The sequence below is a fragment of the Canis lupus genome, chromosome 6 (genome assembly GCF_003254725.2).
Source record: "Canis lupus dingo isolate Sandy chromosome 6, ASM325472v2, whole genome shotgun sequence".
Taxonomy (NCBI): Eukaryota; Metazoa; Chordata; class Mammalia; order Carnivora; family Canidae; genus Canis; species Canis lupus.
In genome coordinates this window covers 25,640,385-25,663,674 of record NC_064248.1, presented here as the reverse complement: position 1 = coordinate 25,663,674, position 23,290 = coordinate 25,640,385, and the positions used below count along the sequence as shown (strand labels likewise).

General features: G+C 43.1%; 1 protein-coding gene across 4 annotated transcripts in view; it reads left to right on the top strand.

Moving 5' to 3' along the window:
• Positions 1-23,290, top strand: part of TMC5 (transmembrane channel like 5) — a 65,814-nt gene that overhangs the window by 41,868 nt on the left and 656 nt on the right. For 3 of the 4 annotated variants that reach the window (XM_025416387.3, XM_025416388.3, XM_025416391.3), the window contains 11 exons: positions 1,011-1,166; positions 3,976-4,127; positions 6,277-6,355; positions 7,547-7,644; positions 9,308-9,403; positions 12,623-12,698; positions 12,887-13,020; positions 14,709-14,882; positions 16,573-16,651; positions 21,098-21,202; positions 22,606-22,648. In XM_025416387.3, coding sequence (XP_025272172.1) covers positions 1,011-1,166; positions 3,976-4,127; positions 6,277-6,355; positions 7,547-7,644; positions 9,308-9,403; positions 12,623-12,698; positions 12,887-13,020; positions 14,709-14,882; positions 16,573-16,651; positions 21,098-21,202; positions 22,606-22,648 — 1,192 coding nt within the window. The remainder of the gene's footprint in view (positions 1-1,010; positions 1,167-3,975; positions 4,128-6,276; positions 6,356-7,546; positions 7,645-9,307; positions 9,404-12,622; positions 12,699-12,886; positions 13,021-14,708; positions 14,883-16,572; positions 16,652-21,097; positions 21,203-22,605; positions 22,649-23,290) is intronic. The other variant, XM_025416389.3, reaches the window with a different exon arrangement.

The following is a 23,290-nucleotide window of genomic DNA, read 5'->3' as shown; positions in this document are numbered from 1 at the left end:
CAGACAAAACCAAAAACACCTAAAAATATTCATAACGTCTAGTGCTGGTGACAGTTTAGGGAAATGAACATTTTCACACAATACGGTGGCTCTGTAATTGGTACCAGCTTACTGGAGGGCAGTTTAGTGATTTATATCAAAATGTTAAATGTAAATGCTTCTTGACCTCCCAGTTTAAAGTTTAACATTTTTTCTAGTGGTTTTCAACTCAGGACAATTTTGCCCCTTGGGGATATATGGAAATATCTGAAGACTTTTTTTGATTGTCTCAGTTAGGGGGCGGGTGCTACTAGTGTGTAGTGGGTGGAGGCTGGGGATGTTGCTCAACATCCTGCAATGCATAGGAATGTTGTCACAACACAGAATTACCAGCTGAAAATGTTCATAATGCCCAGGTCTATAGAAAAAAAAAAACTTATTAAAAAGAAAGAGGTAAAAAAAACCAAACAAACCCGTAAATAGAAAGACCAAACCCAGACTCAAACCCATGACTCAGGTCATGATCTCAGGGTCTTGGGATTGAGCTCCGCATGCATTTGGCTCTCCAATGAGCAGGGAGTCTGCTTCTCCCTCTCACTCTCCCTCTGTTCTCTCTCTCTCTCAAATAAATAAATAAAATCTTTAGAAAAAAAAAAAGAAGCAAAATTTATAAGGGGCTTTGACAAGAGGTTTGAAGATGTTAACTTCCTTTGTGTAGATACCCAGCCTTATTCTTCAAAAAAGAGTTTCTTGACCTCAAAGTGCTTTCCTGAAGAGCACAGTCCCAACCTATTGGTCCCATCTATTCAAACACCCATCTGGAAAATGTGTTTGTTGCAGTGATGGGGGTTCTTGATCCACTGGAGATTTTCCCATGAGTCTCTCATAATCCACATATGACATGAACTTTCCCCTTTCTTCTGTGGGTATGGGATGGGTTTGTGGCTTGAAGGGGCAAACATTCACTCTAAGAGTCTTTGCTCACAATGGAGAGGGTACTGTGCACCAACTTGTCTTTCTTGTGTTTGTAGGAAAACTTGTCAGAAATCCTTCAGGAGAATGTCAAGTTAACGCTCAATCAGCAGCTGATCCGCTTGTCTGCCCACCTGGCAGCCTGGTTTGTGTCTACTGGAGTGGCTGTTGCCTGCTGTGTAGCTGTTTATTACCTGGCTGAGAACAACTCAGAGGTAACCACAGGGGCAGGAGCCCCAGGGTCCATAGCACAGAACCAGGAGAAGGGATGAGATCCTGGAGGGGAAAGCAGTGTAGAGCTGCTACTCAAACCAGACTCTGGCCAGCAGCACTGGCATCAGCTGGAAGCTTATGAACAAAATGCAGAATCTTGGGGCCCTCCATTGGCCCGTGCAGTCCAAATCCATCTTAACAATGTCCCCTGGTGATGTGTGTGCACACCTCAGAGCAAGAAGCTTGGGACTAGTGGAGAGGTGGGCACTTGGACCACAGACCTGGGATTAAGTTTTGGTTTCTTCTTTCATTATTATATCCCTAATGCCTCCTACTGCCCCGGCACCAAGTAGATACTCAGTAAGTCTTGTGATATGATGGACTTTGGTGAATGATTTAACCTTTCTGAGCCCTGAGCCCCATATTCTTCCTTGCAAAACAGGAATGATCCTGACTTTGTAGGTGTGTGGTCAGGCCTTGAGAAAAGTTATGTGAAGAATCTACTTGGTGTCCAGTACTATGGGTAATGAAGGAATGTTAGCTCTTTTCTCTTTTTTTCCTAATGATATGGACTCTGAGACTAATTAGCTGGGTGGTCTGGGCAAAGTATTTTTTTTTTTTTATTTCAGCTTTCAAATCCCTTGGAAAATGGGGCTAATTGTAGCCAGTTTGTTGATCTCTAGAATTATGGTACAAGCTGGTCTGATTATGTCACCTTCTTTAATGGCTTCCTATTACCCTCCATATAAAATCTATCTTCCATGGCATGACTGACAGATCTTCTATGATCTGATCCCTGTCCATATCTCTAGACTCAACACCCCACAACTACCCATATCCTACACACCAGCAACACTAAATGCTACATCCATAGTTCCCTGAACACACCATGCCTTTCCTCATCTTTAGGTGGGAAACATGCAGTTCATTCTCCACCCCACCTCCCCTAATTCCCTTATCTGGAAAACTCCTCCTCTTCTAGATTTCAACACGGTGTCATTTCCTCACCACCACCACCCTCACTAGACTGAGTTGGGTGTTCCTAACTCTGCCGGCTTTCTCCATGCCCTTGTCATGTGTGGTATTGAAAATTCCTGTTTATACAACTGTCTTCAAAAGATGGTAGCTGGGCTCCAGGCCTAATAGCTCGTACGTAGTAGGTGCTCAACCAAAACAGTGAATAAGTAAAGGAGAAGCTGGCAAGAAAATGGATGTAGGATTATATAAGCCTAAGGGTCTTCCATTAACCAGATGAAGGTGTGCCCTGAAAGAGGGGAAATGAAGTCTCAATGCTGAAGGGCTTGGCAATGCTACCTAGGATGGATACTGTGACCAGAGAGCTATAGGCATAAAGAAGACTTCTGAGTTTCTTCTTTACCTGGAACCTTTTCTCTACACCCACCTGAAGGGAAGGAGGGCAGTGAAGGAGGTGAGGAGGCAGAGGTTGAATCATTCCTATTGTTTGAACACCTGCTCTATGCCAGGCAGGAACAACCCTTTGTACAACTCCAGGGGTCATACTCATTGGCAACTACAGTTTCCTATGAATGATGCCCTACCTGTGTTATTTAGGGGCCACACCTTGCCTTATTTGGTCTCATTTAATTTTTAAAAAAATATTTATGTTAGAGATAAAGAGAGGGAGAAAGAGAGAAAGGGAGAGAGGAGGGAAGGGCAGAGGGAGAGGGAGAGAGAATCTTAAGCAGACTCCCCACTGAGCATGGAGCCCGATGCAGACACAGGGTTCTATGCCAGGACCCTGAGGTTATGTCCTGAGCTGAAATCAAGAGTTGGATGCTTAACCAACTGAGCCAGTTAGGCGCCTCTGGTCTCATTTAATTCTTGAGATGGCTCTATGGGTTATGGCCATAATCCCCTTATTATATGGACAGGGAAAAGAGGCTTTAAGAAGCTATGCTTCTGGCTCCAGACCTTGCAGCTTATAAGCATGGTGAGGGGACAGCATTTGAATCCACCTTACCCTGGCCACAAAAATACTGCCCAGAGTGCAAGCGGGACTTTCAAAACCATCCAGAGGTAAAGAGAGTCAGAGTCAGGCCTTGGGAGCGGGGAGGCAAGGAAGGGATAGGGATAGTGGAAGACCGAGGAAAAATCCACTGGAATCCTTTACTCCAAGGATGCCTGGCAGAGGGGCACCTTAGACCTCAGTCTGAACTGAAGAGGACAAAGGTCCGGCATGGGCTGGCAGGGGCTCTGCTTTCCCCTAATTCAGCACCCAAGGACAGTGAAGCCTGCTGAAGATGAACAGGGCCACACAGAAGAGGGGAGGAAACATTCTCCTGTGATCGATCGTGATAGATGGAGCATTCTATCATACTTGCTTCGGGGGCACATATACTAGGATGAGCTTTTCTCAGCTTAGATGAGTGTGTTTTCAGGTTTATCCTTGTGCTGTAGCTTCAGCAGATGGAAGTTTTTGCTCCAACAGCCAGGGGCACATCCTCATCGCCCCGGACCTCTTGTCGAGGGTGGTAAAGTCACAGAATGACTGAGTTCAGGCCCTTGAGGAACATAGACCCAGTACAAATCTGCCACTTCTTGGTTGGTGACCTTGGGCAAGATTTTTCCCCTCTCTGAGCCTCAGTTTGCCAATCAGATAAGTCTATTCATACCCACCTGCTGGGCTGTAGTGAGGATCGTGTGCCATCTTGTGGGTGATGCTTGGCTTGGGATAAGTACGCCAGAGGAGCTACCCCTGAGGTTTCCCCATCATGGGCAGTCTTCTGTGGGAGGCAAGAAGGAGTTCAGTGCACACTTGGCATCTCAGCTCTTTGCCTCCATCCCCTGCAGTTCCTGAAGAACCACAAGGACCCTGGGGCGGTGCTGTTATTGCCTTTCATTGTGTCCTGCATCAACCTGGCTGTGCCACGCCTCTATTCCCTGTTCAGGCTGGTGGAGCGGTATGAGATGCCCCGGCACGAAGTCTATACCCTCCTGATCCGGTAGGTGTGCCCCATCCAATGACAGCCTCTGTTTCCATGGAGGGAAGTAAGGTGGGAGCTAGAACAGGTCATGCTCAAGTACCAACATTCTGTTTTCTAGAAAGAATTCCAAGAAGAAAGTGTGTTTGGTGTGTGTTAATAGCCATAGAATCCAAAACGCACTCAGAAAATACCGTTAAATCCACCTGCCCTTTGCTCAAAGTTATGGCTTAGCTTTCCCGATTGCCATCAGCCTGAGGATTAACATAGTTCTCCATTATGAGATGTACAGTTGTGCAGGTTGTATACTGCAGAAAAGTTCCTGGCTGAGGGGTTGTGTGGGGACTGAACTTTATTCACCGTTCCCATTAGTCAAGCTATGAGCCCTGGTAGCCATGCCTCAGCTGGGAGAAACAGGTGCATTTTTGAAATTCCCCACCCATGGGGAGGTAGAGGGAGTGCTTTTGGCAATTCATTGGCTGGGAGGGTGTGCCTTTTCGTGCTAGAGGTGGCCCCAGGGTTTTGGTAAACAAAGCATAAAAGTACCCAAATTTTGTCCTTTTTTCTTGGCCTTTTCTCTGACCAGTTTCTGGTTATGGTGGTGTTTATAATAATAATAGGTCTGTACAATGCAAATTGAGTTTGCATAGATCAGTTCCGGAGCCTTTGCCTTCCATGGCCTCTGCAATCTGACTGCTGACCAGCTCTCCCATCTCATTTGGGGAATTTGGATGGAGTGATGGTAGACATGTGTGCTCAGTGGGCCATTTGGAACCAATCACTTTGCTATTGTGTTTTTTCTGATTATTAAAGAGGTTAGTTGCCTTTTCATACACCAGCCATTTGTACTGCTTCACAACATATTCAAATATCTTCTCTGCATGAAAAGAAAATGAGAAAGCTCAGGAATATACAATTCTTTTCAATCTAAGATGAGCTTTCCTCAAGCTTGCTTCAGGAGCACATATACTAAGATGAGCTTTTCTCAGCTTAGATGAGCGTGTTTTCAAGTTTAACCTGGAGCTCCCCTGCAATAAAGGTACATGTTCATCCAATAGATATTGAGGGTCTACTGCAAGCTAGGTACTGGGAAGAGATTGGGGATCTGGCATTGAAAAAGACATATCCATTTCCCTTCCTTCATGGAGCTGAGTCTAACACAATGGTTTTCAACCTTCAGCATGCACCGGAATTACCTGAAGGGATTGCTTGGGCCCATTCCCAAAGCTTCGGGTTCAGTAGATCTGGGGTGGGGCTTGAAAATTTGGCTTTCTAGCAAGTTTACAGAGGGCACTAATGCTAAATGGGTTGGAAGACACACCTCGAAAACCGCTGGTTTAGTGGCACACAGTTCTTGGTACACCAGGGCTGAAATCTCATTAAAACCAGCAGGTGTTGATTTAGGTGAAGTAACTGGGTTTAAGAGCTCAGGCTATGAGAGCAGATGGTTCTCAGTTTTTATCTCTGTCATGCCCCTGGAAAGCTGTGTGACCTTGGACAAATTGTTTCACCTCTGAGGGATATAAAACACTCTCTATCTGGTGATAGAGTTGTAAATATTAAGAGTTGTAGAATGTTTAGCATTAAGTTATAAAGATTAAGATGATTCAGTGAAGTTCTTAGCACAGTGTACTGTCCATGGTTAGCCCCCAGTGAATAGTATGTACATTTACTATTATTACAACGAGAAGTGAAGTCAGATAGTTTGGAGATGCACCAAAAGATGGTATAGAAGTTGATATAAATTGGGTTACGCTGCAGTAAAAAACATCCTCTCTCTCCTTAGTCTCAATGGCTTAGAACCCAAAGATTTATTTCTTGGTCAATATTATATGTCCTTTGTGGATGGCGGGGAGTATTGGTCATGTCATTCATGCAGGGATCCAGGCTGAGAGCAGCAACCATCTGGAATTTTGCTGATATCCATTCCAGAGGGAAGATAGTGAGTTCTGGAGAGTGTCACTGGCACTTAAATGCTCCAGGCTAGAAGGGACACAAAGTGACACACATCACTTCTGCTCACAACTCATTTGCCAGAACTAGCCCTATGGCTCCACTCAAACTACAGGGGAGCAGGAATTTTAGTCCTAACATGTGACCAAAAGGAAATATTCAGTACTAATGACTATCATGGAAGGTAATGATAGTTGTTTTCTCTTCTGTTATTTAGAAACATCTTTCTGAAAATATCAATCATTGGAATTCTTTGTTACTATTGGCTCAACATTGTGGCCCAGGCTGGTGAAGAGGTGAGATTTCTATGCTATTTTGCCTTGAGTTTGGTTTCTTATCCTTTGACCACCAGGGAGAAAGTGAATTTCTCTAGTTTCTCAGAGTTTTTACTCATAATCTTAAATATCATATTATTCTTCCATCCATCCATGTATTTATCTATTCATCCCTTCATCCATCCATCCCTCCCACTATCCCTCCATCCCTCCTTCCCTCCCTTGCTCCCTCCATCCATTCATCCTTGGGCTGTGCACCCCAAACCTCCCTCTACTTGTTCAGTCAAATTTAAAAGCTCCCAGTCATCAGCTCTTAGCACTGATTTCCGGCAGAGGTAATTGACCACCAGTTTCATGAACTAATTCAGCCTTCCAATTTGTGCTAGCCTGCTAAACCCCTAGGCCTCTTTCTTAGTCAAGCAGTTATTAATGGATTTTCATAAGGTTAATAAAAAGACTGAAGGGGACGCCTGGGTGGCTCAGCAGTTCAGCATCTGCCTTCGGCTCAGGGCATGATCCCGGGGTCCTGGGATTGAGTTCCACATCGGGCTCCCTGCATGGAGCCTGCTTCTCCCTCTGCCTGTGTCTCTGCCTCTCTTTCTGTGTCTCTCATGGATAAATGAATAAAATATTAAAAAGAAAAAAGACTGAAGGCATTATCATCAGTGATGGCTAGCTGAGAAATTGGATCCAGAAGCATAGGACAGGGATGAAAAGTTTTAAGAGGAGAGATGGGAAGAGGCACCTGGGTGGCTCAGTTGGTTAAGTGTCTGCCTTCGGCTCAGATCATGATCCCGGGGGCCCGGGATAGAGCCCCACTTTGGACTCCCAGCTGCGTGGGGATTCTGCTTTTCCCTTTCCCTTTGTTCGTCCCCCTGCTCGTGCACGCTCTCTTTAATAAATAAATAAAATCTTTAAAAAAAAAAAGGAGAGATAATGAGAAGAGAAAGTTTGAGGTACATGTGGGGGGCAAGACTTACTGGGGGTGGGGGGAGGAAGGGGCACAGAAAGGGAGTAAACACCCTTGAAAACAAACTCAACAAATTAATGGTGCATCTCTGCCCAGAGTAGGTCTGCTTTTCTGGGTACACAAGGACTCTGTCAAACTGAGCCACCAGCCATGTCCTAATGAGTGCAGGGTGCCAGGAACAGAGGGGAATTGAGCAGGAAGCAATAGCCCCTTCCATCTCCTGACTCTTATTTGCCTTTCAGTGTTGGGAAACCCTCATTGGCCAGGAAATCTACCGACTTCTTCTGATGGATTTTGTGTTCTCTTTAGCTGATTCCTTCCTGGGCGAGTTCCTGAGGAGGTAAATATTTGTCAGCCTTTAGTAATTAATACCTGATGTTGGAACCAGAGTCATAGTCTTGCCTGAGCAGGAAGTATGGGTATGTACTGACTATGTAAGTGTCCCTTATATACTTTGGCGTACACTGTTACAAGTCTGCCTCTTGTTCTTTGGGACACTCCTTTCTTCTTGAATTAACCGAAAATTCACTTTTATCCGACAGTCTTATTGTCCAAGTTCATTTGGTTGAGCTGGCCCTTTCCAACCTTCTCTTGAAAAAAAAAAAGTGGGGCATCTGGGTGGCTCAGTGGTTGAGCATCTGCCTTTGGCTCAGGTTGTGATCTCAGGGTCCTGGAACCATGTTCCACAGCAGGCTTCCTGCAGGGATCACGACTTGAGCCAAAGGCAGATGCTCAACCACTGAGCCACCCAGGCGCCCCGTGTTTGCTCTTATTAATCTTAACACTCTGCTGTGGCATCTTTCCCTGACATTACATTAGATTTATGTCATGATTCATTTAATTGAATTTGGTTAATGTGCTAATTATTATTTTAGACACCAGGTATACAGAATTGAGGCAATATTATTACTGGCCCATGTATAGACCTTTTTCATTGATTTATTCATTTATTTGTCAATAATATGTGGAGCATCTTATTCCTCATGGACACTTACATGTTTCTACAAGCTGCTCCTGTGATAATATGGCATAACACAAAAATTCTTTCCTCAATGGGTAGGTTGCATGCCCAACCCCCTCATTCAGTCTGCCCAAACACACTTTTATTACAGCCTCTTGTCTAGGGTCTGGACATAAAGATGAGGAGGTTGTTTTGTTCTGTTTTGGGCTTTTTGATGGCATTTTGTGTGTGTGTGTGTGTGTGTGTGTGTGTGTGTTTTGTTTTGTCTTGTTTACACTCTCTCTATATGAAGAAATCAAAGGGGTCAAGTTTCCTCAGAATAAATGGAGACCTTGGCTTCCTCTTGTGGGTTTAGAAAATGGGAAAGCACTATTAATCCAGTAACAATAACCAAAAATGGAAAAATGTTCAGCTTACTTGAGTTGGGAGGTGCTGAATTTATCTGATCCCTGAGAAAAAGGTTGAACAAGCAAACAAGTGATATAAATGAGATAAATAGGTAGGATAATTTTAATAATTATCTCCTTTAAATAATATCTATTATTAACTTATAACTAGTATCTATTTAAATAGCAGGTGGGATAAGTTAAATAATGTCCTCTAGAATTTTTATTTTTTATTTTTATTTATTTATTTTTTATACAGGGGATGTTGCAGAGAGAAAGGGAGAGAGAATCTTAAACAGGCTTCATGCCCAGCCCCAGAGCCTGACGTGGGGCTGGATCTCATTACCCTGAGATAATGACCTGAACTGAAATCAAGAATCAGATGCTTAGCCTAAATTACTTAGGCGCCCATCTACAATTTTTTTAAACCACTTCAGCAGTACCTCTATTTGAATGCATTGTATTAATTCCATTTCCCCTTAATTCCATCAATTATTTCTTTGAAAATATGCTTATACTTGGAACTTTTCCAGACACTTACAAGGGAACTTATGACTTTATTCAAAACTGGTGAGGCTCTACTTTGTTGATTGCAGGAAATCTTTTGAAGGAGAGAGTTGATGATTTGGGTACTAACCTCAGTGATCTTTTCACAGACTCATTGGGATGCAGTTTATAACAAGCCTTGGCTTACAGGAGTTTGACATCGCCAGGAATGTCCTGGAATTGATCTATGCACAAACTCTGGTGTGGTAAGTTTTGAAAATCTTCACACTGACTCAGATATATTTTGTAAGTGGGGATATTGTGGCTACTGTTACCCTGATGCGCACTTTCTATTTTAATTTATTTTAAAGATATTTATTTATTTATTTATTTATTTATTTATTTATTTATTTGAGAGACAGAGAGTGGGGGGAGTGAGCATGAATAGGGGAGGAGCGAAAGGAGGGGGAGAAGCAGCCTTCCCTGCTGATCATGGAGCCTTCAGGTTGCCTGGGTGGCTTGGTGGGTTAAATGTCCCCATGGGGCTCCATCCTGGGACTCCAGGATCATGACCTGAGCCGAAGGCAGACATTTAACCCACCAAGCCACCCAGGTGCCCTGAGCACTTTTTAAAAACTGTGGTAGGAAAATGCATAGTATAATATCATCTTAAACATTTCTAAATGTATTGTTAAGTGTTGAGTATATTCACATAGCTGTGCGACAGATCTCCAGACTCTTTTTATCTTGCCAAGCTGAAACTCTGTAGCCATGACAAGAACTCTGCAGTTCCTCCTTCCCCAGCCCCTGGCAAGCAGCACTCTATTTTCTCTATCAGTTTGACAGTTTAGATACTTTATGTTAGTGGAATCATACAGAAATTATCTTTTTGTGACTGTCTCATTTCCCTTAGCATAATGTTCTTCAGGCTCTACATATTGTGGTGTACACCAGTACTTCCTTCCTTTATAAGACTAAATAGTCCATTGTATGGCTATGCCATATTTTGTTTATCCATTCATCCATGAAGGGACCTCTGGGTTACTTCTACCTCTTGGTTACCGTGAATAATGCTGCTCTGATTATGGGTATGCAAATATCTCTTTGAGACCTGACTGCTTTCAGTTTTTTTTTTTTTTTTTTTTAAGATTTTATTCATTTATTTATTCATGAGAGACAGAGGCAGAGACACAGGCAGAGGGAGAAGTGGAAATTGATCCCAGGTCTCCAGAATCTGGCCCTGGGCTGAAGGCGGCGCTAAACTGCTGAGCCACCTGGGCTGCCCCAGTTTTTTTGGATATATACCCGGAAGTGGAATTGTTGGATCATATGGTGCATATTGAGCACTCTCAATTTTTTAAATAAATGATGTGCATAAATCAGCTGATGTGATAATAATGGCATATCTTTATTTACTGGGTGCTTACTTTGGCCAGGTTTTTGAACCCTAGAGATCAAGCCTTCACACTATTGACCATTGGATGGTCAATCCCTGCTTGGGATTCTCTCTCTGCTCCTCTCCTGCTCACTCTCTCTCTCTCTTTAAAAAAAAAAAAAAAGGTTAACAGAATGACAGAAAGGAAGTGTAGATTACGGACAATGGTAGAAATGAGATGAGGTAAGTGTTTCCCAAAGTTGTGTTCTGCACACCAACCTACCCATTTTTTGGCATACCTACATATCACCAGTACTGGTTTTCACTTAATATTATTTTTTCTATGGTTTGTCCTCTTTTTTTTCTTAAATACATTTTAAAGGAATCTTTATATTTTACAGCCATAAATGGAAAGCAGTGTCATTTGAGAAAATCTGCAAGTCACTTGAAAAATAAAGTCAAACTGGGGGCACCTGGCTGGCTCAGTCAGTAGAGGGTCTGACTCTTAATTTCAGGGTTGTGAGTTCAAGCCCTATCTCTGGTGTAGAGATTACTTGAAGAAAAATCTCAATTTTTTAAAAAATAAAATAAAGCTAGGCCCATCATAGTCATTAAATTCTAGCTGGGTGCTGCTGTCTGCCAAGGCTCGCAGTTTAAACCTTATTCCCATGCTTTCTTTTCTTTTTTTTTTTTTTTAAGATTTTATTTATTTATTAATGAGAGATGCACAGAGAGAGGCAGAGACACAGGCAGAGAGAGAAGCAGGCCCCATCAGGGACCCCGATGCGGGACCTGATCCTAGACCTTGGGATTAGGCCCTGAGCCAAAGGCAGACGCTCTACCACTGAGCCACCCAGATGCCCACCCCAACCTTTCTTTTAGGATAAAAAAGGGAGGTTGGCAAATGTTAGGCCCACCAAAGTAAGATTTTCTTTTCTTGGTACTCAGGAGCATTAAGGAGAATTGAGGGGGAATGACCTTCTCATGTGTAACTCAATGCAGTTTTTACTGTCCCTGTAGGGTGTCAGACATTCTGGATGCCATGAAGGGAGGAATGAGACATGTCCCACATTTAGGACACCTCAGTTAGGGCTTGCTGAAAGGCATTTGGTGGTATGTGGGTGGTGCTTTCTGCAAAATATCTTTTCTAAAGCTGGGAAGAGAGCAGCTAAGGTTACTGGGTATGGTAGGGATTTTCTTGGTTTGCAGCATTTGTTTGTTAGGGCTACTATAACGAAGTACCACAGACTGGGTAGCTTAATAAACAACAGAAACGTATTTATTTTCTTCTTTTTTAAAAAAGATTTTATTGGGCAGCCCTGGTGGCTCAGTGGTTTAGCACCACCTCCAGCCGAGGGCCTGATCCTGGAGACCCGGGATCAAGTTCCGTGTCGGGCTCCCTGCATGGAGCCTGCTTCTCCTTCTGCCTGTGTCTTTGCCCGCCCCCCCTCGGTCTTTCAAATAAATAAATAAAAATATTTATTTATTTATTTATTTATTTATTTATTTATTTATTTATTTATTTGAGAGAGAGAGAGAGAGAGAGAGAGCACAAGCAGAGAGGAGGGCCAGAGGGAGAGGGAGAATCAGACTCCCCGCTGAACAGGGAGCTGAACCCAGGGCTCTATCCCAGGACCCTGGGATCATGACCTGAGCTGAGGGCAGACGCTTTACTGACAGAGCTGCCCAGATGCTCCCAGAAGTTTATTTTCTCAAATTTTGGAGGCTTGAGGTCCAAGATCAAGGTGTTGTAGGGTTGGTTTCTTCTGAAACCTCTGCCCTTGGCCTGTAGATGACACCTTTTCCCAGTGTCCTCACATGATTCCTCTGTAAGTATCTGTGTCCTGATTTCTTCTTTTAAAAGCACTAGTCAGATGGCATTTGGGCGCACCCTAGTGACCTCATTTTACCTTAATTATCTCTTTAAAGGCCCTATCTCCAAATATAGTCACATTTCAAGGTACTAGGAGTTAGGACTCTAGCATATGGATTTTGGAGAAACAGTTCAGCCCGTAACACTGTCTTTCCCCTCACTCCACAGTCCATATCTGCCCCCACTCCCCACTCTGTGTGTCTCCCTGTGACCTCTGACACTCTTTCTCCCTCATAGGATTGGAACCTTCTTTTGCCCTCTGCTGCCCTTTATCCAAATGATTACTCTTTTCATCATGTTTTACGTCAAAAATGTGAGTCAGTCTGAAGTTGGAATCAATCAGCTTCTCTCAGTCCCCTGTGACCCCAGGGGTGATTGGAATTGCACTGGGGTGGCAGGGTAGGGGCTGGTGGTGCTGGGAAGGCTATCAAGAAACCAGTGCCTGGCTGGGGTCCATCTGGCCTGCTTCTCTGGTCACAGATGATGCTTCTCTCTCTTCAGATTAGCCTGATGATGAATTTCCAGCCTCCGAGCAAAGCCTGGCGAGCCTCACAGATGATGACATTCTTCATCTTCTTGCTGTTTTTCCCATCCTTCACTGGGGTCCTGTGCACCCTGGCCATCACCATCTGGAGGTAGGAGAGATAGTGGCCTTGTGGTGAGGTGTTAGAGATGGGGTAGGTGAGTGTTTTAAAATGTAGGCTTTATTATCAAGGGTGAGGCCAGCAGATCAGAAGATAAAAATGCTGCTGAAAAGATGATCTGTTATTCTCAGATCCCAGTAGAGGTGGTGGCGGGGGATGGGAATACCACACCACAGAGGGCCACGTGAGGAAACCCCAGGGTTGGTCAGGATGCAGAGGGAGTGAGGAGAAAACGTGAGCAAGAGCCTTTGTTGTGGTTTCTATGGGAAGGAAAGGGTGAGGAAGAGTAGGCAGGTTTAGGATTGGCAAGTTGGAACAATTTCAGTGGGTTTTGAGATATAGGGGCTGTCTGGAGTTGTTTGGTACCTGGCCCCGGGTGAACAGGGCAGGGGATAGTGACCCTGAGTGTGAGAACCTGATAGAGTAGGCGGAAGGTGGGATATGGGCTCTTGGATCAGTTGGTTTGCATATGAAAGATGTAGGGTAGCCCCAGGAGAGGCTATCTCTCCAGGGTCAGTACCCCCCCACCCCCATGTCAAGAGAAGTGAGAAGATATGCTTAATACATTGTTGCACCCAAGTTCCCTTGGTAAGTTCCCTTGGTAATCAGCAGACACAACAACCAAAGAAGGGAATAGATCTTAGCTTGGTTACCACCCATCAGGTGGCTTGGTGCAGCTTCCTCACTTCCTCAAAGTACTGTTCCCAGAATGGGGACAGAACTTCAGCCTTCAGCTAAATAAACATTTAATGCCTTGCTTGAGCTGGTTCCTTCCTAGCTCTCCAGCTTCACCCCACTCCGGCTCCTCTGTTTGAAATGTTCTTCCCACTTTGCTCGATGGCCTTCTGTATACCCTCTGGTTCTCGGCTCAGAGGTCATCTTCAAGATGTGATCCTCATGACCATCCTTATCTATGTCACTTCCACCTTCTCTCAGGGCAGTTTCTTTTCTTTATTCCATCATTCATGGTCAGAAATGCCTTCATTTGAATCTTTATTTAATCGTGACTCATTAGTTGTCCATCTTTCTTGGTAAAATGTAAGCCTGAGAGGGTGGAATCCAGGTCTGCTCTTTCCTATGGAATCTCCAGGGCTTGGTGTCTAGCACAGCACCTGGTACAGGTGCAATAAACTTTTATTGAATGAATGAGTTGATTTTTAGGACATAAGCAGAAATAGAACTATCAGGAACTCAGGTGGCTTCAGGCCAGGCTCCTCTGTTTTATGATGTCTTTGCGTCTCTCTTTTTTCCCTCTTCCTAACCAGTTCCTAGTTTCCCTCTAGTTTCTGCTATTTCCTACTGCTACACATGGCCACCATTGCCACAGCATCAGCTTCCACAGATCACAGGGTCTCTTCTTTGTATTTCCTAGTTTGACTTCCCCGGAAAAATAATCTGACCACCCAGTTCATTTCTGCAAGCTGGGATGCCACAGAGTTCATTGCCTGCTCTTTGGATTGGTGACCAGTAGATCCAATGTGAACCCTGTGTGGGAGCTGATCCTCGGAGTGCAGGTCATGAGCACAAAACATAGCAGCTGAGGCTAGGAGGGAGAGGGTATCAGCAGGCAAGAATTTCTGGCTCCAGGTCCAGGGCTCAGAAAGGACCATTTGATTCTAGAAAAAAGCTATGCCCCGAGTCTCCTGCTAGAGATGTTTTTCTATCCCTTGTTTTATCAGATTGAAACCTTCAGCTGACTGTGGTCCCTTTCGAGGTCTACCCTTCTTCATTCACTCCATCTATGGCTGGATTGACTCCCTGAGTAAAAGGCCCAGCTACTTATGGGTTGTTTGGATCTACCAGAACCTCATTGGAAGTGTGCATTTCTTTTTCATCCTCACCCTCATTGTGCTGTAAGTGGAGCACGTTTGGGAACCTGGGGGGAAATGTGCCATTAACTTCACCTGGGAATAGACTCAGGGAGGTTTGCCAGGAAAGCAGAGGGCCACAAATCAGTATTCTGGATGGTCTTCACTTTGCCCTTGAATTTTTAAAAACCGTTCCTTGCTATCATCTTGCCCTAGGTCTTTCGTTTTGGTTTTTTTGTGCGCTTTTTTTTTTTTGCCTGTTTTATGAAAAAGTAATACCTGTTATGTCCCCTCTTAAGAAATAACATAAAAACAAAATGAAATTTTGGATTTGAGAATGCTAGGAAAATCACATGTGTGATTCTTCCTGAGATTGTGGTTACGTTCAAATGGATTGGGCATTGTTGGTACGTAGGATAGCATTCTTCCATTTTCAAATAAAAATGATCAATATCTGACTTCTTGTGGAAAAAAAAAAAAAAGAACTGCCAAGATTGGATTCATCTTCCTACATGAATAGTTGATTGGCTAATAGCTATCCCTCTTTAGAAGCCTAGTCCTGGAGCACCTGGGTGGCTCAGTGAGTTAAGCAGCTGCCTTTGGGATATAGGGGCTCCCCACTCAGCAGGGAATCTGCTTCTTCCTCTCCCTCTGTCCTCCCCACTCATGTGTGCTCGCTCACTCTCTCTCAAATAAATAAATAAAATCTTAAAAAAAGAAAGAAAGAAGCCTAGGCCTGATGGCATTAGAGATAGCAACTCTTCCCAGAGAGAGATACAAATCAAAAGCACAGATTAGTGGAACCAGTAGATGTTGCTTACAGAGCAACCTCTTAGTTTTACAGGTGGAAGTGATAAGACAGCAATGGGCTGACTTGCAGAGATAAGTTCCAGGCTGCACGGTCTGTGAGTGACAGCGTGCTACAACCTGGATGTCCTTGCTCCTGGGCATGCCTTCCCTCCCCAGACTAGGTTGTTATCTGCCTCTTTAAAATGCTCAGCTTTCCTAGCAGCTTGTTGCATCAAATTACCAATTCACTGGGGAGCTTGCTAGAGATCCAGAATCTTAGACCCTACCCCAGACCTACGGAATCCCAGAACCTGCATTTTGAAAAACTCCCAGGAAATTTGTGTCATGTTGAAGTTTGAATAGCACTATCCAGATTCACAAACTCTGGCTACACATTAAAATCATGTGTAATTTCTAAAAATACTGTTTGGCCCCTATGCCCCAGGAAACTCAGTCAATGGATCAGAGAAGGGGCCGTGAAATGAGTCTTTTTTCCATCTTTCACCTGATTCTCTGTACAGCCAGGTTGGGGACTGTTGCTCTTTATTTATTTTTTAATCTTTATTTACTCACTTGAGAGAGAGAGAGAGAGAGAGAGAGAGAGAGAGAACTCGAGCATGAGTGGGGGTGGGAGGATAGAGGAGGGTTGGAGGGGGAGGGAGAAGCAGACTCCCCGGTGAGTAGAGAGCCTGACATGGGGCTCAATCCCAGGACCCTGAGATCATGACCTGAGCCAAAGGCAGACACTTAACACTGAGCCACCCAGAACCTAGAACCGTTGCTGTGATGTATTTAACCTGTAACTCACTCAGACCAACTTTTCAAGGACACTGTAGGGCCAAAGTCCACTTGTAAGCAAATATTAGTTTCTTTGAGCCCTTTTGGAATTTGGGGACTGCAGAACATTGGCAAAAGTATCTGTCATCTTTTTTTTCTTCTCTTCTAGAATCATCACCTACCTCTACTGGCAGATCACAGAAGGAAGGAAGATTATGATCAGACTGCTCCATGAACAGATTATTAATGTGAGGAGTCCCTCTGTTATCCTCCTTCCACCTTTTTTTTTTAAACGTTATATAATGAGAACTTTCAGACATACTCCAAAATAGAATAGTTGAATGAATCCACGCCTGCCCACAACCCAGCACCAACTACCATCAGCATGTGTATACTCTTATTTAATCTACACTAAACCTTCACTGCAAATCTCTGAATTATTTTAAAGCAAATCCTAAATTTACATAATTCTATCTGTAGAAACTTCTATGTGCCTGAGAAATATAGACTTTTTTTTTTTTTAAGATTTTATTTATTCTTGAGAGACACAGAAGCAGAGACACAGGCAGAGGGAGAAGCAGGCTCCTTACAGGGAGCCCAATGCGGGACTCCATCCTGGACCTGAGATCATACCCTGAGCTGAAGGCAGACGCTTAACCACTGAGCTACCTGGGGGTCCTGAGAAACAGACTTTTAAAAAACATAACCACAATATCACCATCATCATGCCTAAAAGAAAGTGTAATAATTCTAAAGAATTCTATCAATTCTCATATGCAATCAAAGGTCAAAAATCCCCGATTGTCCCATGAAGTGTCTTTTTACACTAGGGGTGTTCAAATCAGGGTCTGAGTAAGTGCCACGTGCTGCATTTGGTTGATACGTCTCTTGTTTCTTTTAATCTGCATTTGTTTTCCCCTTCTCTCTTCTCTTGCCATTATTGTTGAAGAAACTAGGTCATTTGTCTTGTGTTAGTTCTTACATTCTGTGTATATCTAATTTGCAACCTTGTGGTGGTGTTTACCCTGTTTCTTTTTTCTTTTTATTTCCTGTACCCTGGTAGTGATATTTAAAAGTCCGATTAAATCCAGATTCAGCATTTGATTTTATGTTTTATTTTTTTAAGATTTTATTTATTCATGAGAGACACAGAGAGAGAGGCAGAGATATAGGCAGAGGGAGAAACAAGCTCCCTGAGGAGAGCCTGATGTGGGACTCCATCCCGGGACCCCAAGATCACGACCTGAACCAAAGACAGACGCTCAACACTGAGCCACCCAGGTGCCCCCAGATTCAGCATTTTAGCCAGAATTCTTCATAGATGATGCTATGTACTTCTTACAGCAATACCCTGAGACATAAAGTGTCCTGTTGTCTATTTTTGTGTGGTATTAAAAGTAATCAGTGAGTCCATGCTTTGTTAGCCCGACCCATCCATCCTAAGATTCCCCATCTGCCTTTCACCTGATGGATTTTACAGCCTTTGATGAGTATTGCCTAGAAGACCACTGATTTCATTAGAGATGACAAAAACATGGTACTCTACTCCTAGAAATTCTTCTGCATTGATTAGCTAAGACTCTTCTATGAAAAAAGAATTTTTGCTCAACTATTTGATTACCTTGTAATATAATTTATAAAGGAAAGGCAAAGTATATGCATGATTTTTCCCCCTTTATTTACCATTTTTTGAAAGGATGCGTTGGTATCCCAGTCTGTATTAGTTTCCTAGGGCCTGCCATAGCAAATGATCACGAAGTTGGTGGCTTAAAATAACAGAAATTTATTCTCTGTCAGTTCTGGAGGCCAGAAGTCCAAAATCAAGGTTTCAGCAGGGTACCTTCCAAAGCTCTGAGAGAGTATCTGTTCCATGCCTTTCCTAGCTTCCTGTAGGGGCCACAGGCTAACTTAACTGTTTCCTGATTCGTAGCTTCGTATCTCCTGTCACTGCCTTCACCTTCACAAATTCTTTTTCGTTGTTTCTCCTTCTCTTCTAAGGACTTGTCATTGAATTTAGGGCTCATCCTCATCCAGAAAGATCTCATTCCAGAATCTCTAATTATGTCTGCAAAGATCTCATTTCCAAACAAGGTTATATTCACAGGTACTTAGGTAGGATAACATGGACATATCTTTTTAAAAGGGAGATACTATTCAACCTGTCATATCTAGCAACCTCCAAATGTGGCCAGTGAGGATTTTAAAATTATCATTATGAATTCATAGATTTGAGTATACTTTGACATCTTTCAATTATAATAATTTGTGGGGTGCCTGGGTGGCTCAGTTGGCTAGGCATCTTGCCTTCAGCTTGGGTCATGGTCCCAGGGTCCTGGGATCGAGCCCTGAATTGGGTTCCCTGATCGGCTGGGACTTTGCTTCTCCCTCTCACTCTGCCACTCTCCCTACTCATGCTCATTCTCTCTCAAATAAATAAAATCTTTTAAAAAATTATAATAATTTGTTAATGCTTAAATAGTCTCATCCTTTGCTAATGGAAATCCTTTTGGATTAGCTCCTGGGCTCTTTTGACATGACCCCAGAAGTCTTTGATAGCTCACCTGCTCTCTGGAAGGACAAGATGTTCAAGGCTCTTCTTGTTCATTACCTTGCCCCAGAACATGAATCGGACATTTATTCAAGGAATCCTGGTGAAATGGCATTTAGAGACCACAGTCTGGGAATAGTGATGCTTATTGCCACTGGGCTGGTTCCCTTTTCTTCTAAATACCAATATAATTATGACATGAACACTTACATCTAAGAATATGGGAAAGAAGCAGGATTCCCCAGGGTTCTATCTGCTTGAATCTTTGGGGTTTCAGATCATTTGGGTTGGTCCTTTATATGGTATAAAGGAAGGGCATGGATTAATTATGTTCTTTTTTCTGCCTGTCCCTACAAGGACCACTTGTAGTTTTCTAATGCAGCACTTTGAATGTTTTGGGCAAGTCTTATGCAAATCTTAACAGGGGACACCTGGGTGGCTCAGCCGTTGAGTGTCTGCCTTTGGCTCAGGGCCTGATCCTGGAATCCCAGGATGGAGTCCCACATCAGGCTCCCTGCATGGAGCCTGCTTCTCCCTCTGCCTATTTCTCTGCCTCTCTCATGAATAAATAAATAAAATCTTAAAAAAAAAAAAAAGAAAATCTTAACAGGGGAAGTATTTGATTTTAAAACCTTATGTTTTAAGGGAAGTACCAAGTAAAGTGAGGAGGAATTTAGATGGCATCATTTCAGAGAGGCACCAGAAGGATCACCACAGGCGTACATGGTTGGGAGTCTTACCCAGAGGTTGCACCACAGAGGCAGGTTCATTGTTTCTAAAAGAACCCAGACTAATTTTTATTACTCTCTCTGGGGTCATATACCTCTTTAATCCCTGTTTTAAAATTAGGGAAACTAAGGCTTACAGACTGAAGTGACTTGCCTAAAGTCACAGAGCTAGTAAATGGTGGGATTTGAACTGGGCAATTTCAAAGTTTGTACTCTTAGCTACAATGCAGCTTTGCCTCCCTGAGTCAAGATCTTTTGGATAAATCCTAAGAGTTTGCATTTTTGCAAGCTCTCTAAATAATTCTCACTGGCACTAGAGTTTGGAAACAGCTGCTAGAGACCAGTAATTTTCAAACAATTTGGCTATATCCAAGACAGCTAGCGAATTTGTTTAAAATGCCACTTCCCGAGGACAGCTCTTCCTTGCAGGATTCCAGTGAAGAAATGTAGAAGGAATGAGGGAAATAGAAAATTATTATGAAGCAAATATGATAGCTTCATTATATAATTATTGGATGCTTAAATTTGTGGGTGACAGTCTAAGGAGAAACATGGGCATGGGAAAAGGAATTGATCTAGACTGGCCAGACCATCAATGGCGCTTGCTAGCCTACTTCAACACTAGTAGAATATACCACCCTCTCATCTGCAGCAGATTCACCAGTAAGTGATTCTCACTCCTGGTAGGATGTACCCTCTTCCTTTGTTCCCCTCCCCAATTTGAGAAATTTTCATCTAGGTCTACTCCATTGACACTGATAACTTTGACAAATATATTTGACGTCCCCAGATGCAGAGCTGTGAGCTTTGACATTCTCAGTGGGAGGACAGGGCAGCGATGTTGGTGCCCAGTGTTCTGAGACTGAGGGCATGCCAAGAAGGGAGCTACTATACACCAGTTGTCCTGGGCCTTCAGGCAGTGACATTTTAAGTTGCTTCTAGCAGCAGGATAGAGAGGCTGCTATTCAAGCCTGCTTGGAGAATTGCTTTAGAGGAGATGTTACAATTCAGGAAGGCTATGTTGGGTAATTTGACAGTGCTGTGAAATATTTCTTCTCTTTCATTAAGAGAAAACAAAGCCGGGGCACCTGGGTGGCCCAGTTGGTTAAGCCTCCGATTCTTGGTTTCAACTCATTTCCCTGAGCTCAGGGTCATGAGATCAAACTCTACGCTCAGCAGAGTCTGCTTAAGATTCTCTCTCCTTCTGCCCTTTCCCCCAACCCTCAAATCAATCAATCAATCAATCAATCAATCAATCTTAAAACAGAAAAAGCAAGCAAGAAAACATGATGGCAGTCTCTCTTCTATGTCTGGGACCCTACCAGCCTGAAAAAACCAACCTTCATTCCATCATTTGCTTTTCAACCTCCTACCATCCCCCATGTTTTTGTTCTTGTTTTGGTTTTGTGTCTTGGCAGGAGGGCAAAGATAAAATGTTCCTGATAGAAAAGTTGACCAAACTGCAGGATATGGAGAAGAGAGCAAACACCAGCTCATTCACACAGGAAAGGAGAGATGTAGAGGTGAGACTGGGGGTTGCCTTGGGTTCCTTGTGACACAGACCTGCCTCCTTGTGAAATGTGCATTAGGAAGCTAGAATAACATAAGACACTTCACTTTCTATGTTTAAACATTTCTGTATTTTTTATTTAACAAATAGTATTTATTCAACCCTTTCTTTCTTTTTTTAAAAGATTATTTATTTATTTATTCATCACACACACACACACACACACACACACACACACACACACACACAGGCAGAGACACAGGCAGAGGGACAAGTAGGCTCCATGCAGGGAGCCCGATGTGGGACCCGATCCCAGGACTCCGTGATCATGCCCTGGGCTGAAGGCTGATGCTCAACCACTGAGCCACCCAGGCATCCCTATTCCACCCTTTCCATGCTGACACTTTTTCTCTGTGATGGGGTTGTCATAGCAAAGGCCTTCATGGGGCTTGAACACATCCTTTATATAGTCCGATCAACCAGAAGTACATCCCATGGAGAAGGAAAATACTCTGAAATCTTCCTCCACTGTGTTAATGGTTCAGTGTATACTCTTTCAGATCTTTTCCTGAAGGCATCTGCAAATATACATGCATATACTAGCACTTTTGTTTATTCATTTATTAGAAAAGTGGGGCTGTACTATACACATAGTATCCTAACTCCATCCCTCATCACAATACTGTATTTCCAACATTGTTTCAGTCTGTACGTATTTGGACATTTGGGTGGTTTCTAGGTTTTTTGTTTCTAATACTAAAAACAGTGTATAATGAAACATTTTTGTTTTAAATTGCTTTTATGTGAGCATTTTTGCCACAGGGCATGTACATGATACTGTTAATAGATATTACCGTATCATGCTGTTAAGATTTTATCAATTTCATGCCTACCAAGAGGATATAAGACATGTCTGAAACCCTGCCATAAGTCCAAAGTTCTTGCTGGCTTCTTTGGTGTTCTGGAAAATATGGATAGACAGTAAATCCACCGTAATTCAAATGCTACTAGTTTTGGAAGTTAGGATCTTGTCAGTAGAGACTGCCATGCCATTTACTACTTGTGCAAATTAATACCATCAGCATGATGTAGATATGGGGTCTAGAGGTCTGACTCTAGTTCCTGTGCAGGCAGAGACCCTGTCTGGACCCTTACAGCCCTGGGTCCTGATATATTACCTAGCTTATTGTAGATTTTCAGTAAATGTCTGTGAAATGAATGAATAAATTAATAGAATCACTTTCCCTAAAAGACCAACAAAGCATGTTTGCTATGTCTATGGCCAAGCCTTGGTTTTCATCTGTCACATCTTAAATTTTAAAATGGTGGCAGTTCACAAATCCCACCAACTATGCAATAGGACCCGAGTCTACATTCCTTTCCAGTGATGAGACCACCTGTTTTATTTCCTTTCAGCAACCAGGAGCTTTGTATGTCAAAGAACATGATGCTGCTTTTGGTGAGTAACCGGCACTGAAGGAGACCTACTTTAACCAAAATCATTTGGTTTTGGAAGAGGGTCAGAACCACTTCATGTATCAGTTACTCTGTCAATTAGAAGAACCAACTGAAGCTGTTTTTAGCAAAAATTCCAAGAATAATTCTTGCTTTAGGTGTTACCAGAAGCAGAGACTCACAATATGTTACTGGAACCTAGTTTCTTTCTGTTCCATACTTTTCTATGTTAGCTCCTTTCTTGAAAAGGCTCTTCCTAACAACTGCAAGACACTTTTATCAGCCTCTTGTACTTTCTCAGATGGAAGTCTAGTGGGAAAGAATGAGAGGCCCAGAATTCTTGATGTGTTTCATTGGATCTGACTGGGTGATGTGCGCATCTGTGAACCAATTGCCACGGCCATGAAAATGTGATTTCATCGGCCAGATCAGAGATCTGTAGATAGAGGTGCTACAACCAAACAGATCACAGAGACTGAGAATGAGAAAGGGTGGCTTCCCAAGGAAAATCTGGAGCTGAGGTCAGAAGGGAATGAATACTGGGGAGGAAACAAACAAACCCATTCATCTTTTTGGGGTAGCATTTACTGATGACACTCAATGATGGGAGTTCAAGGAGAAAATTGCAGAAACTTAACAGAAGGCA